This window comes from Eschrichtius robustus, chromosome 19, assembly GCF_028021215.1.
Source record: "Eschrichtius robustus isolate mEscRob2 chromosome 19, mEscRob2.pri, whole genome shotgun sequence".
In the NCBI taxonomy this organism is placed as follows: domain Eukaryota; kingdom Metazoa; phylum Chordata; class Mammalia; order Artiodactyla; family Eschrichtiidae; genus Eschrichtius; species Eschrichtius robustus.
Window position 1 is genome coordinate 62,368,838 of NC_090842.1, and position 13,880 is coordinate 62,382,717.

At 54.0% G+C, this 13,880-nt stretch overlaps 1 protein-coding gene across 1 annotated transcript; it reads right to left on the bottom strand.

Annotated features, from left to right (window-relative positions):
* Positions 1 to 572: 572 nt before the first annotated feature.
* RASIP1 (Ras interacting protein 1) lies at positions 573 to 13,705 on the bottom strand. The gene is made up of 12 exons (XM_068528271.1): positions 13,552 to 13,705; positions 13,175 to 13,315; positions 11,895 to 12,574; positions 10,078 to 10,433; positions 6,409 to 7,062; positions 5,664 to 5,701; positions 5,282 to 5,433; positions 5,060 to 5,163; positions 3,105 to 3,348; positions 2,727 to 2,899; positions 1,529 to 1,676; positions 573 to 972 (listed from the first exon to the last, which is right to left on the bottom strand). Exons 2-12 carry the CDS (start codon positions 13,309 to 13,311, stop codon positions 773 to 775), a joined length of 2,886 nt encoding a protein of 961 aa, XP_068384372.1. The 5' UTR covers positions 13,312 to 13,315; positions 13,552 to 13,705; the 3' UTR covers positions 573 to 772.
* Positions 13,706 to 13,880: the final 175 nt, after the last annotated feature.

Genomic DNA, 13,880 nt, shown 5'->3' on the forward strand with positions numbered 1-13,880 from the left:
AGTCGGATTCAGCGGAGGGAAAAGTTCAAACGGGAGCCCCGAACTCCTGGGTCTGAGGGAGGAGGGGGCTGGAGACCTGAATTCCTGCGTTTGAAGAAAAAGAGGCAGAGGCTTGGACTCCTGGGCCCGAGGGAGGAGTGGGTTGCGGGCCCACACTTTCGGATGTGAGGGAAGAGGGATTCCAGAACAGGGACAAGAAACGTTGAGGCTCATCAGTGTGCCCGACAGGCAGAAAGGTCCAGAAGGGGCTTGGGAACCCAGACTCCTGGGTCTGAGGGAGGAGGCTGGAGGATGGGCTATGGGAGGTCGAAGGGAGCGCTGGCTATTTCCCACTGGCAGGACTGAGGGCCTGATCTTTGGCAGAACAAGTTTAGGGCTCTGTTCTGAGATGCGTGGGAGGCCACAGTGCTCCTGGATTGGATTACATGCAAGAGGGCAAGCTGAGGCCGTGGCTATAAATATCACGGAGGATTCGGCAGGAGCCCAATGCTCCAGGCAAAGGCCCTGATGCCTTATTCCACAGAAAATCATCACTACCGCTCCCGAGTCTTAACAATAGAGGCATTGCCAATACCACAGATACCTTTATTGTTCCTGGCACTCAAATTCCCAAACCCATCTTCCCACGGTCCCATCCTCTACTACCCCCAAACTCAAACTCCCAGCATTCCACGCGGGGAAAAACTACAACTCCCAGAAAGCTCTGCGCTCAAACAGACTCTAGAGAAGCCGATGAATTTTCAAGGTTCGCGCGCTCGTTTGCTATTGGTTTTCAAGGAGGCGTGGCCACGGGAGGTCCGTGGCGGTGATTGGCCGGCAGTTCCTGCTGCTCAAGATCCCAGAGGAGACGGCGGAGCCTGCGCAGTTCACGGTGTAGGGCGTCGTCCGTCACAGGACCGGTGAGGCTGAGGCGCGAGCTGCCCAAGGGCAGGATGAGGGGAGGATGGGAGGAGAAGCTTTCGAAGATGTCCCCTATGAGACCGAAGAAGTCGGAGTTAAATTCTGAAAATGGGCGTGAGGCAGCAGTGTCGGGGATAGCCGAGACTGCGTCACGCCCGAAGGAAGGAAAAAACCCCCGGCAGCTCCTGGAGCAGGGTCCCCTCAAACGCGACTCTTGGGAGTCCCCAAGCATCATGGGAGCTGTAGTTCAGACTATGAAAGGCCACCGTTGCCTGGGAAACGGGCGATGTAGTTGGGTTCTTGGGTCCATTAGGAAGGAAGGAGGAAGGACTGGGAACTTCGTTGTACAGATTCCTTAGAGTGGAGGGGCCTGGAACTCGGCCTCCTAGGTGAGGAAGGTAGTTTGTGGGGGAAAGAGGCTGGGGACCTGAACCGCTGCGAAAAAAAATAAGGAGCTGGGGGCTTGAACTCCTGTATCCTGGGATCCAGCACTTAGATCCCGGGGCAGGAGAGGGCTAGGGGTCCAGAATCTTGGACCAGGAGGAAGGAGCTGGGGCTATGGATCCCTAGGTCCTGAGGACGGAAGAAAGCTGACAGCCCCAATGCCTCTGTCCCTATTTCTCCTCACCTGTGTCCACAGCATCTCGCTCTGCAGGGGGAGGATCCCAGGCAGGTGGAGGCCCGCGGCCAGGACCCAGCTGGTAGTGGCTGAGCAGATGGTGGAGCTGAGCAGGGGTCAGTGTGGGGTGGTCAGTTCGTAGGCTGCTCCATGAAGCCTGGTGGGACGATGAGGTGAAAAATCTACGATCATTATGGGGCAGCTGAGAAATCCTAAGTGGAAGGCCCTCCATAGAAGAGGGCATGGATGTAGTGGGTAGACAGTGATGTCTGTGCAATGTCTTCCAGGTACTGTCTTCCAGGTACATGGTTGTCACCAAAGTGATAGTGGGAAAGGGCATACTCTCAGCTTTAAAAAAGAAAAATGTGATTTGCTTCGGAATACATGAGGAGGTAGGAGTAGGCAGGGGTGGAGAAGAAACAAAATTGACCATTAGTTTATGTTACTGTGTGCATAGGTGTTCATTATTCTACTGTGGCTACTTTTTGTAACCGTTTGAAATTTTCTGTACCTAACCTAGATCTAGGCAACAGAATCATCACTGTGGTTAAAACAAGAGACTCAACCCAGATTGCCTGGGTTCAAAAGTCCCAGGCTACTCATTGCCTTCTCGCAAACCCTGTGCCTCAGTTTCCTCACCTGTAAATTGGGGGACAACAGGAACTACCTAACAGGGTTGTTAGGACGATTTAATATGGCAAGATTGTAAAGTACACAGAACTCTGACTGGTGCTTGTTAAGTGCTCTGTAAAAGTTTGATAAATAAAAGTAAATAAATGAAATCAAGTGACCTAGCCTGCCTGATTCTCAGTTTCTTTGTCTGAACCAAATTGTCAATTAATAACCTACTTCACGAGGCTTAGTCAGCATTCAGTGAGAAGGGCTAAACACAGTATCTGGCATGTAGTTTACGTTCAATGAATGTTTTAAATGTCACGTTCCTTGGTCCCATACCAGACTTCCTGAATCAGCATGTCTGAAGGAGGGGACCCTGGAAACTATTATTAATAAGTCCAACTGGGATTCAGATGCAGCCAAACTTGGACATTTATGTGGCTGGCTTCCTTCTAGCTGCTGATGCATCACCCATGGTGTCTGAACTGGGACTGGGGATAACATGGAGTCCAAGGGGAGATCCAAGGGTAAGCTGAATACAGAGGACGGATGAGTGGGATTGGGGACTCAGAGGTCAGGGGTCAGGAGTCACCTTGAGCAGGGAGGTGCGAGGCACACAGAGCAGGTTCACAGCTATGGAGAGTTTCCGGAAGAACTCAGTGGCAATGTCACCCAGCCCAGCCCCCTGCAGCCAGTCCAAGACAAGGTCCAGGTTGGTTCGGATTTGGACAGCTCGGGACCATTGATAGAAAGGTCGGCCTTGACCTGTGGGGGAAGAGTGTGAGAAGCAATGGGTGCACGGACTCTGCCCTCCTGCCTCCCAGACCTTTCCTATTCTTCAGCTTGGGATCTGGAGCTTGCTCTCCAGAGTCCCTAAAGATGAGGCCTGAGCCTCTGATGTGTCTTAACTGATGCAGGTCTCAGTGGCTCCTGTCTCTGCTTCCCGGCCCCTTTCCAGACACACCCTCACCTCGTTCCATCAGCGAGTTGAGAAGGGATGCATTGGAGAAGAAGAACAAGTAGCCGAAAGTCTGAGACACAAGGTCCGGGTGCAGCTCGCACTGGCTGGTCAGTTCCAGGGCAGCTTGAAATACGCCCAGGGTAGGTCTCAACCCTGGAGGCATGGCCCCCAGCTCGGCTCCAGGCCCTGGCAGCTCTGCCCCAGCTGTGAAAGGGTTACTATCCAGGAGAGCAGGCAGCGTTGAATACAGAGTCTGAGGAGACACAGAGGTGCAAACAAGGGGTTGGACTACAACTCCCTGGAAGCTTCAGGGTAGTAAAGCATGAAGGTACTGGGGAGCTCCACCAAAGGCTTCTGGGAATTGTAGTCCATTCTACCTTCAACACCCTAAAGGTCTCCATGAGCAAAATCCTACTTTCCACATAGGTTCCTAGCATTCATCAGGCCTGGGATACCTCAAGTTTAAGAAAGGCTTTCCAGAAGTGTCTTGGGTATTTTAAGACCACCTCTGATGTAGTTCTCAACAGAGACAGCTCAAGGAGGACAAAGGACATTGAAAAAAGAGGCTCCCTTCAATCAAAGAATTATTTATCCAGAATTCCCGAAGGAAAGGAAAAGAATGAAGAGTCAGGAAGTGGGAGTGGGGTGGCAGTTAGCCAGTGGAAAGTGAGATCAGGCCAAGGACAGGAAATGAGGTCAGAGCCAAAGAAGAAATAAAACCACACTTGGCAGGGATGTACAGGAAGTGAAGCCTGGGAGGAAAGGGCTTCACAAATCAAGGCTGCTCAAGGAACACAGAGACTACCTGTCCCAAAATATCCCCTTTCATTCTACAGATAAGGAATGAGGCCCAACATAAGACAGAAACCCTGAGAATTCCAAGAAGCAATATTAAGTTCAAGAGTGGTGGCAGTGGGACTTCCCTGGTGGTGCAGTGGATAAGACTCCATGCTCCCAATGCAGGCGGCCTGGGTTCAATCCCTGGTCAGGGAACTTGATCCCACATGTATGCTACAACTAAGAGTTCGCATGCCAAAACTGAGGAGCCCACGTGCCACAATTAAGGAGCCCACCTGCCTCAACTAAGGCTCAGCACAACCAAATAAATAAATATTTTTTTTTAAAAAAAGGGCTTCCCTGGTGGCGTAGTGGTTGAGAATCTGCCTGCCAATGCAGGGGACACGGGTTCGAGCCCTGGTCTGGGAAGATCCCACATGCCGCGGAGCAGCTGGGCCCGTGAGCCACAATTACTGAGCCTGCGCGTCTGGAGCCTGTGCTCCACAACAAGAGAGGCCGCGATAGTGAGAGGCCCGCGCACCACGATGAAGAGTGGCCCCCGCTTGCCGCAACTGGAGAAAGCCCTCGCACAGAAACGAAGACCCAACACAGCCATAAATAAATAAATAAATAAATAAAATTTAAAAAAAAAAGAGTGGTGGCGGGGGACTGGGGCAGGAAGCAGGCCCTACAGGATGGGCACTCCAGGGAGAAAAAGGTTTGTGGCTCAGAAAAGGGAATGAATTCAAAGCTATAGGAAGTGAGGTCAGCAAACACAGAAAGTGAGGCCTGAATAAAGAGGTTTAATTTAAATGACAGTGCCTAGTATTATTTGATCTATATTTATCTATCTATCTATCTAACTTATCAGTGACTTAAGAGTGGACTTAGAAAACAGGAGCTTGATATAACAGTGATATAACCAGGCAGTGAAGTCAGCCTATCAGGAGGGGATAGTTGCAGAGACAGGAAGAGAAGTCAGGAAGGCAGGAAGTGATGTAAGCTCAAACAGGAAGTGGTATCAGAACAGCAAAGTGCGAGGTGGGGGAGGGCCTGGGACATGGGAAGTGATGTCAGAGAAGCAGGAAATGTTGCTAGGTCAAATAAGAAGTGACACCAGAGCAATGTGATGTAGTTCAAACAGGAAGTGATGCTATGCCAAACAGGAAGCAGGGGTCAAGGCCAACCTTGGTGAGGTAGTAGACAGACTGCTGGAAGGTACACATGATGACCTCATCCAGGAGGGCCATAGCCTCGTCACACAATTCCAAGTCATTGCAGAGCTGTGGGTCTGAGGACAGGCATAGGAGTGAGAGGGAGAACCAGAGGCTGCCAGGCAGAAGCCCAGGTCCCCAGGTGCAGGGAATGGCAGGAGGCTTGGACAAGCATGGGCCTGGGTCAGAGCTCACCCTCCTGGTCGGCCTCCTTCTCCATCTCTAGCACCTTCTCCTGCACAAAGCTCAGCAGCTCCGTGGTGTTGGCCATCCATAGCATGAGTGGCCGCAACTCCACAGACACAGCCTCAGGGGTCAAGGGCACCTCAGGAACCCCCTCAGGATGGCTGGGAAAAGGGGAAGGGACTTGTAATCCTTGCCCAATTCCCCCCCAAAATGTCCAAACCCCGAGATCTGGGTCTAACTGGGGTCAGAGTCCAACCCTCATTTCACAACTAGAAAAGTTGAGTCCCAAAGAAGCTTGCACTAAAACATGCATGGAAATGTGAACATAGAACTGGCTACGAATCCTGACCCCTACATCACTCTAGACCCTTCTCCCCAGAGTTTCTCTTACTTTTCTGGCTGACGGTCTCCAATTTCCTTGATCTTTTCCTGTGGAACAGTAAGATCAGAATTAAGGTGAGGTGGATGAGGAAGAGAGGCCTCTGAGTTAATGCCCTGATTTTTCCTTTTTGACAAGAGACTCTCCCCAATTTTCAAATGGACTCTGATCCTCAAGCTTCAGAATAGTCAATCCTCTTATTACAGTTTAAAACACACACCCCTATGATTAAGAGTGGTCTGTCTCCCTTTAGGTCTACTTCTGCTCAAATGGAGTTTCCCCCTATTCAAAAAAAACCTCCTAAACCTTTCCTCTAACCAGGCCCCAGCTCAATAGGATGGAACTTTCCCCGCCTCCCCCCCCCCCCCAACTCTGAATGGCTTCTCCCTGGCAGATCCATCTGCTGGTCCGGTGGGTTTGTTCTCACTCGCCTCCAAGAATGGTCTCGCCCACTACGGCTCCAACCTTCAGGGATCTCTTCCCCTACCCCATCTCCCAGGATGGTTTCTTCCAATATCCCTCGGCTGCAAAGATAGGTACTACTGTACTGTCTTCTCTTTAAGCACTGTGGATTAATCCACAACTCCCAGCATCCCTTGGGGCCCCTTGCTTAATGGCCCAAGCCCCCTCCTGAGGTATACTGGGAGATGTAGTTTTGTCCTGCCCAACTACGAAACTAAGGTTGGAGGTGGCGAGAGGAGGCTCGGGAAAGGACTTGGGGCGCAGATGGGACTGGACGCAGGTTGGCAGTGCTCACCCAGACAGCCTCCTTGATGAGACGAGCCAGGCGGCCCAGCAGGCGCGGCAGGTGGCCCAGCTCCAGCTCCCGAGCTGAATGCTGCACACACAGCGCCAGCAGCGTGGCGGGCCCCAGGGGCGGCAGGTCCCCGGCGCCGGCGGCCGCGGCACGCACGATCTCACCCAGCAGCGCCTCTTCCTCGCGCGGCCGAAAGCGCAGGACGGGCTCGCGGCCGTCCAGGTAGGCCGCCAGTGCCTCACCGCGCTCCTGCAGGCCACGGCCACACAGGCGGCAAGAGAAAGCCCAGCCGGGGCCCGGCGGTGTGGCCCCGGGGCGTGCGGGCAGCCACGGAGGCCTCGCCGGCCCCGCGCCCCCAGCGCGGGGGTCCTTGTACATGAACAGGAAGTGCTCACCAAGCCCCAGCAGGTCGCCCGGATGCAGCTCGGTCTCCCGCAGCAGGAGGCACCCATTGTGCGTGACCGGGGCTCCCCGGGATGGGCGCACCATAGCCGGGGGCTCAGGACCTGCGCGCACTGTGCAGTGACGCGGCAGGATGTCCGGGGCGTTGAGAAAGGTGTCTACATACGGGGCTGGGGACCCACCGCGGGCCGAGGAGTTCCCACCCCGGCCGAACACGTGCTGCTCCCGCGTCATCACATACACCACGAAGTCCTGGAGGGAAAGTGAAGATGCACTAAAGGACACCACTCCACGAGGACTGGATGCTTCTGAGGAAATCCCTTACCCACAACTGACCAGGTCCCTTGAATGAGCACTTCCAAGGAGATCTCCTGGGATCCCAAAGGACTCACCAATTTACCTCCGACCTCCCATGAGTGGACTCTTCAAAGGCACTTCCTATGGTGAACTGTCCCATAACATCCATCCTGAAGACTGGATACGAGGAAACCCCTTTCTTGACATGGGCTCTACCATTTCCCTCCCTCAAAGAATGGATGCTTCCCGGGAGATCTTTTTCCAATGGATTCTCCCATCTTCTCACCTCCTCTGAATGGACTCCTTCAAGGCAATCCCTTCCTATAGTGGATTCTCCCATAACATCCAGCCCAAAGAATGGGTGCTTCCAAGGACACATCTCCATTACTAAAATGGACTGTCCCACTACCCTCACCCTCTAAGAATGGACCTTCCCAAGGAAACCTTCTTTCTCCTAGGAACTCTCCCATTTCCCTACCCCAGTCCCCACTTGCCCATCATTCCACCCCTGTGATGGAGGCTTTCAAAGACATTTCCCCTTCCAATAATAGTTTCTCTCAATATTCCCAAAGCAAGGATACCTTTAAAGAGACGTCCCCTTTGAACAAAGGTTTCTTCCATTATCTCTACCCCATGAATGTACACTTCCAAGGAGACCCACTTTCTATAATGGACTCTCATTTTTTCCCACCCCATGAATTTACTTCCAAGGAGCTGTAATTCTACAATGGACTCACCTATTCCCCCCACTCCCAGGATGGAGGATTCCAAAGACACTCTCCCTCCCATCAATGGATGTTCTCAATATTCCCATCCCCAAAAAGGACATCTCCAAGGAGATCTCCATACAGTGGCACTTCTAGTAACCCCATCTTATAAACAGATGTTTTCAAGGAGACCCTCTTCTTATAATGGAGTGTCCCATTTCATCCACCAAATGAAGAGGTGCATTCCAGAAGACCCCTTCCTAAAAATGACTCTCCCATATGCATCCTATAAAAATGGAAGCACTCTGTCTGACCCCCTTCCTAAAGTAGACACTTCTTTTCCCCATTCATGTCTGAGAAAACAGTCATCCTGATATCCATAAATCCCCTCCCTACACTGAACTCTCTCCCACTACCTCCACCCCATGAATGCACATTTCTAAATTTCCTTACTACAATGTATTGGTTCATTTGCCTCTTGAGAAATATGGATCTTTCCATATTTCTGATCACCTTCTGAAGGTAGAATCTCCTATTTTTCATCCCTGTCTGGAGGAATGGAATGATCCAGAATACCCGAACCCCCTTTTTACAATGGGCTCTCCTGTTCCCTAACCCAAGAAGGGATTCTTCCATTGCACCTCACATGAACTCTCACAGACACCCATGAATAGATGAATGCAAACAAATTCCTCTCTACAAGAGATTAAACTCTTACTCCTGTTCCCAAGGAATGGACACTTCCAATGAAGCCTCTTACAAAGAAATTTCTCATGAATCCCATCTGAAAGAATGGATATTACCAATGTTTCCCTCTCTTCCCATAACGTACTTTCTTATATTCCCAGAATAGATCCTTCCAACTTGACCACCATTCCAAAATAGAGCCTCCTATTCACCAACCTTGTCTGGAGGAATGGGCTGTTGTAATATACACAAACCCCTTCCTACAATGAACTTGCCCTGTCCTGTTGCCCCAACAAGGAAGCATGAATTCCTCCAATGCAAGTTCTTTGAATAGTTTTAACCTCTCACCCATATACACAGCCAAGTGACCTAACCCAGTTGGATCCCTCTCTGAGAGTAAAAATGGAACTGTTCAGTAAACTCCACCACCTTCTAGAGTGGGCTTTCCCATTGATCCCAGCTGTACCTGTTGAACTTGGCTGTACCACTGTTACCCAAAGGTAGACAAAACCATAAGAATGATTCTCCTAGTTATCACACACACACACACACACGCGCGCGAATATTTCCAATAATACATTTCTTTAATGAAATAACTTACCACTGGCCCCCAACCACTAATCTTTTCTTTCTCTTGCTCCCCAACACTCAAACAAGTTCTCCTATTGCCACTGATATATATAAAATAGAAGTATCACTACCACCTGCCCCCATCAACAATGCTCACAATCGTTCCAAAGTAAACCATCAACTTTAAAAAATGATTTAGGGACTTCCCTGGTGGTCCAGTGGTAAAGAATCTGCCTTCCAATGCAGGGGACTCGGGTTCGATCCCTGGTCGGGGAACTAAGACCCCACATGCCGCGGGGCAACTAAGCCCACGTGCTGCAAAGTACGGAGCCCGCGCGACACAACTAGAGAGAAGCCCTTGCACCGCAACGAAGAGTCCGCACCCGCAACAAAAGATCCTGCATGCCGCAACTAAGACACGAGGCCGCCAAAAATAAAAATAAATAAATTAATTAAATAAATATTTTTTAAAAAATGATTCAGTCCATTCCTCCTAAGACAACATAGGCTTACCCCGAACAAGATTCCAGACATCAATCAAATTATCTCCCTCCCCAGAAGATACTCTTCCATTACTCTCCCTCAAGAAAGAGAGGCCTCCAAGAAGACCTTTCTAAAATAGGCTCTCCCAGGAGTTACCTGGTGGACTAGTGGTTAGAATTCCGGGCTTTCACTGCTGTGGCCCGGGTTCAATCCCTGGTCGGGGAACTGAGATCCCGCAAGTTGCGCAGCGCAGGAAAATAAAATAAAATATAAAATAAAGTGGGCTCTTCCATTCTCCCTGGAGGAAGACACTGCTTTCTCCCAACTTTGAAAGAAATGAATCATCGCCTACTTGTCCCTCCAGTGAAATCTTTCTCCGACATCTATCTCCACCACTTCCATTCTCTTCTCTGACATATCTGAGACTAACGCGACCCACGGGATTCTGGGAGTTGTAGTTTTGCCGCCCATTCAACCGAAGGGTGGGGCATAGGTCTCTCTCGTTAGGAGAGGTTGCGCTTACCTGGGCGTCCTGGTAGCCCTGCAGCAGCAGGAAGTAGGGGCGGTTGCTGGGGGCCTGGATGAGGCACTGGGTCAATTGATCGAAGTCGCCGGGGTCTACAGGTCCGATTTGGGCATCGGCTGCCCCTGGGGCCATGCTAAGTGCCTGCTGCCTGCGCTCCTGCTGCCGCCGCCTCCGACCCTGCAGACTGAGCTCCGATACGCTGCGCCGCAAGGACAGGTTTTCCGAGCGCTCCTTGCCCCCGGACCCAGCCGAGGGCCCTGACCCCGACCCCGGGCCAGGACTGGCCAGCGCCGCCCCACCTGACGCCGCGCGGGAGCGGTTCTTCTGTGGCCGCCACGAGGGGGCGCCCGTGCCTGCCGAGAGAGATGGAGAAAGATGAGACGGAGACTGGAAAGAGACCTAGAGAGAGCCAGACTCGGAGAGCTAGAGATTCTAAAGAGACAATTGGCTGCAAAGAGGTGAGGCTGCTTCCCACATTTAGGTTTTTGCATATGCTGTTCCCTGTGCCTGGAACACACTTCCTGCTTGACTTCTACCCATCTTGTAATTTCAGCTCATAAATTCATTCATTCTTTCAGTTAATATTTTTTGAGCCCCTACTATGTACCAGGCACTGTTCTAGGCACTAGAACTGTTCACGAAGAACCGAGAAGATTCTGCCCCAAGGAAAGCAGAAACCACCTTCTCTTGACCACCCTTCCCTGACATTCCAACTCGAAGCAGAGAAGGGCACCACTGGCACTCTGAACTTTGTCACACACAGCCCTGGCATCTAGTAGGTGCCCAGTGGAAATGAGCTGAATGAGTGAACTGATGTTTTTCTCACTGGGCTGTGAAATCTAGAAGGACGGGAATTGTCAATGTCCCCACTGTATTCCCCCAGGGCCCTAAATAATGTGTGGCCCACAGAAGGTGTTCAGTGAATGCTTTTTGGAAAAAAAAAAAAGAAAAGAAAAGAAAAAAAAGACAATGATGGTTATAATTGCCATTCTTTATTTAACAACTACTATATGCCAAGCCCTGTGCTAAAACCCTTTATATGCATTATATCGTTGAATCTTCGCCTAGGATTTTGCTGTGTTTAACCGGCGAAGAAAACCCATGAGTGTAACTGCTACACCACTCTATCTCCCAAAGGGAGACTCGGGAACAGAAAAGCTGTGAGAAGGCTCCCTGAGCAGACACTATCTTTGTGAGCCCGGCCCCACCCCTGCCAGACTGTGCCCCCCGACTTTGTTATTTCATCACAGGCGCACCTCCTGTTCCAGGCCAGGCCTTCTCAAATACTAGGCCCCCAAGTAGCCTGGTCCTTGGCCAATACAAATACCTCTTCATTTCCCGTGCACCACCCTCAAGCCCCCACTCAGGCTTTGCAGCCAACCCAGCCTAAGGTCACCTGGTCCAAGGCCCACCCTTCCGAAGCTCCGCCCTTTCTTAGGCTCTGATCTAATAGCCCATTTCCTCACCTTCCAAGCGCGTCCCCCTTCTAGCTTCCTTCTACATAGGCCCTGCCCCTCACGAGCCAATTCAGCCTACTACTGAGAGGCCATCTGCCATCAGGACCACGCCCATCAACTCTGCACCTGTCCCAAGGGCAAAGTCCTCGGGCCTAGCCCATCTGGCTGACCTAGGTCCTGCTCCACCTTCGCCTTCCCCTAGACCCAGTGCTATAGGTCCCGCGGACCCCTCCCCCGGCGCCCGCCATCCTGTCCCAACAGTCCCTCAGGCCCCGCCCACACTGGCCCCGCCCAAGCCCCACCCATCCCTCCACAGGCCCCGCCCCCAGAATCCGGCTTCCCACCCCCCCAGCTCACCGTCGCCGTCTGCCGCTCCGAAGGCCTCCTGCTCAAGGCGGCGCGCCTCCTCGCGGCCGCGCAGCTCGAAACGCCGCGCCCAGCCGGGCCGCGCCCGCCACAGCTCCTGCACCAGCAGTGGGCGCTCCGAGTCGCCCAAAACTCGGAGGTGCTCCGCCCGCCACTCGCCGCTGCCCATGGCGCCCGCCGCGGGCCGGCCCAGCGCGTCGCACAGCGCGAAGGCGTCCACGCAGCTGCTCTCGCCGGGGCCGCTGCCGGGGCTGCCGGCCAGACCGTAGCGCTCCAGCGCCTCGGCCACCAGCTCGCGCGCCGTGGAGCGCGCCGTGGCCAGCACGCTCTTGTAGTTGGCGCCCGAAGCCAACCCGGCGCCGAAGATCTTGAGGACCCCCGGGGGCGCCGTGGCGCGGGCGGCCAGTGGCGGCTCGGGGGCCACGCCCGCCGCCAGCTCCGGCAGCTTCTTCTCGCTGGCCCAGCGCTGCGCGGCCCCCGGAGTCCCGGGGGCTCCCGCGCCACCGGACCCCGTGGTCCCCGAGCCCCGAAAGAGCTGAGAGATGCGCTTGGCGCGGCTCCCTGAGGCTCCCCCGGCCGCCTTGACCGCGCCCACTCGCCGCAGCTCCACGTGCGGCGGCGGCGGGGGCAGCGGCTCGCTGCTGCGGCTCCCCGTGTCCGAAGACGAAGACCTGGGAGCCCACCGGAGAGCAGAGACACGGGAGAGAGAACCAGAAGGACGTGCAGAGACGGGGGTAGGGGTTAGAGAAAGAGAGAGGTGGGCAGAGACCCAGAGTGGGGGGGCGGGGAGGAACAGAGACCCAGAAAGGGAGGGACAGACACCCAGAGATAGTGGGGGACAAACACCCACAGAAGGGCGAGAGACGCGGGGTGTATAGAGATGGGGGGGTGGCGTGGGCAGAGGCCAGAGGCAAAGAGAGAGCGAGGGAGAGAAAATAAATAAATAAAGGCGAGTCCCACAGAAGGAAATTCCAAGAGGTGAGCAGGGAGAGGAGGAAGGTGAACCAAACCGCTACTCCTTCTGTGTCCCCATCCCCGTGTCCACCGGCCTAAGCCCATCTCCAGCCCCAGCACTTCCCTCACCGGGCCCTATATCACTGGGGCCCACTGTCCCCTACCGCCTGCCATCTCACTTGCCCATTCAGGACAGGAACTGAAGCCAACTCTTTCCGGTTCCCTGGCATTACCCAGTGCAGGGACTGGGTCATAAACAGGGACAGATGGGAGGCAGGTGGGGCAGGGGCAGCAACCGTGAGGAGGTGGGCACTCACTTGACGGAGACAGCGCTGGGCCAGCGTCGACCCAGCTTGGCCAGCTGCTTCCTGGGAGAATTGATCCACAGGCCCACCGGGAGATGGAGCTTCCCGAAACGGGGGCTTCCGCCCTCCTTCCGCTCACCAGATAGCATGGCCCTAAGGGAGGGTGGATAAAGCCCCAGATCCTGAGGCCTTGAGAGGTAGGGATGGGGTGAAGGGGGACCTGGACTCCTGAGTCAGAGAGAGGAGGGGTCTGGGACTCAGACTCCAGAATCTGGGTGGAGGAGGGGATGGGAGCCCGGATTGCTGGTTGCTGGGATGGGGGATGGCTGGGGACTGACTCCTGGGTCTGAGGGAGGAGGGTGCTGGACTCCTGGGTCCCCAGCTCTTACCCTGCTTCGGGTCCCGGCAGCACCCGGGGGCCCTGGCTCTGCTTGCCCTGGTCGGTTCCTGACCCCGCTGCTCCTGTTCAGCCTTTGCCTCTGCCCCAGCTCCCAGCACTGGGTGGGGGACAGGAAAAGGCAAGAGGAAACTGGCAGGAAGAGCGGGGAGGGGGCGTCCTGTGAGGGGACCGGGCCTGGGGGAGGAGACCTGGGGAAGGCTGGCCCGGCCCCACTCCTTGATTCTGGAATTACATCGCAGCCAGTTGGCCCCTTCCAGGACCCACAGGACCAGGTTCCCAGCCCCTCCTCCCTCAGACAGAAGACCATCCCCAGGCTTC

Excerpts from the sequence above, each read along its gene's own strand:
- RASIP1 (XM_068528271.1), bottom strand. The coding sequence starts at position 13,311 with ATGCTATCTGGTGAGCGGAAGGAGGGCGGAAGCCCCCGTTTCGGGAAG. Across the intron at positions 5,434-5,663 it reads GGAGACCGTCAGCCAGAAAA|CCATCCTGAGGGGGTTCCTG; the intron begins GTAAGAGAAACT and ends CCCTTTTCCCAG. Across the intron at positions 2,900-3,104 it reads CAACTCGCTGATGGAACGAG|GTCAAGGCCGACCTTTCTAT; the intron begins GTGAGGGTGTGT and ends CTTCCCCCACAG.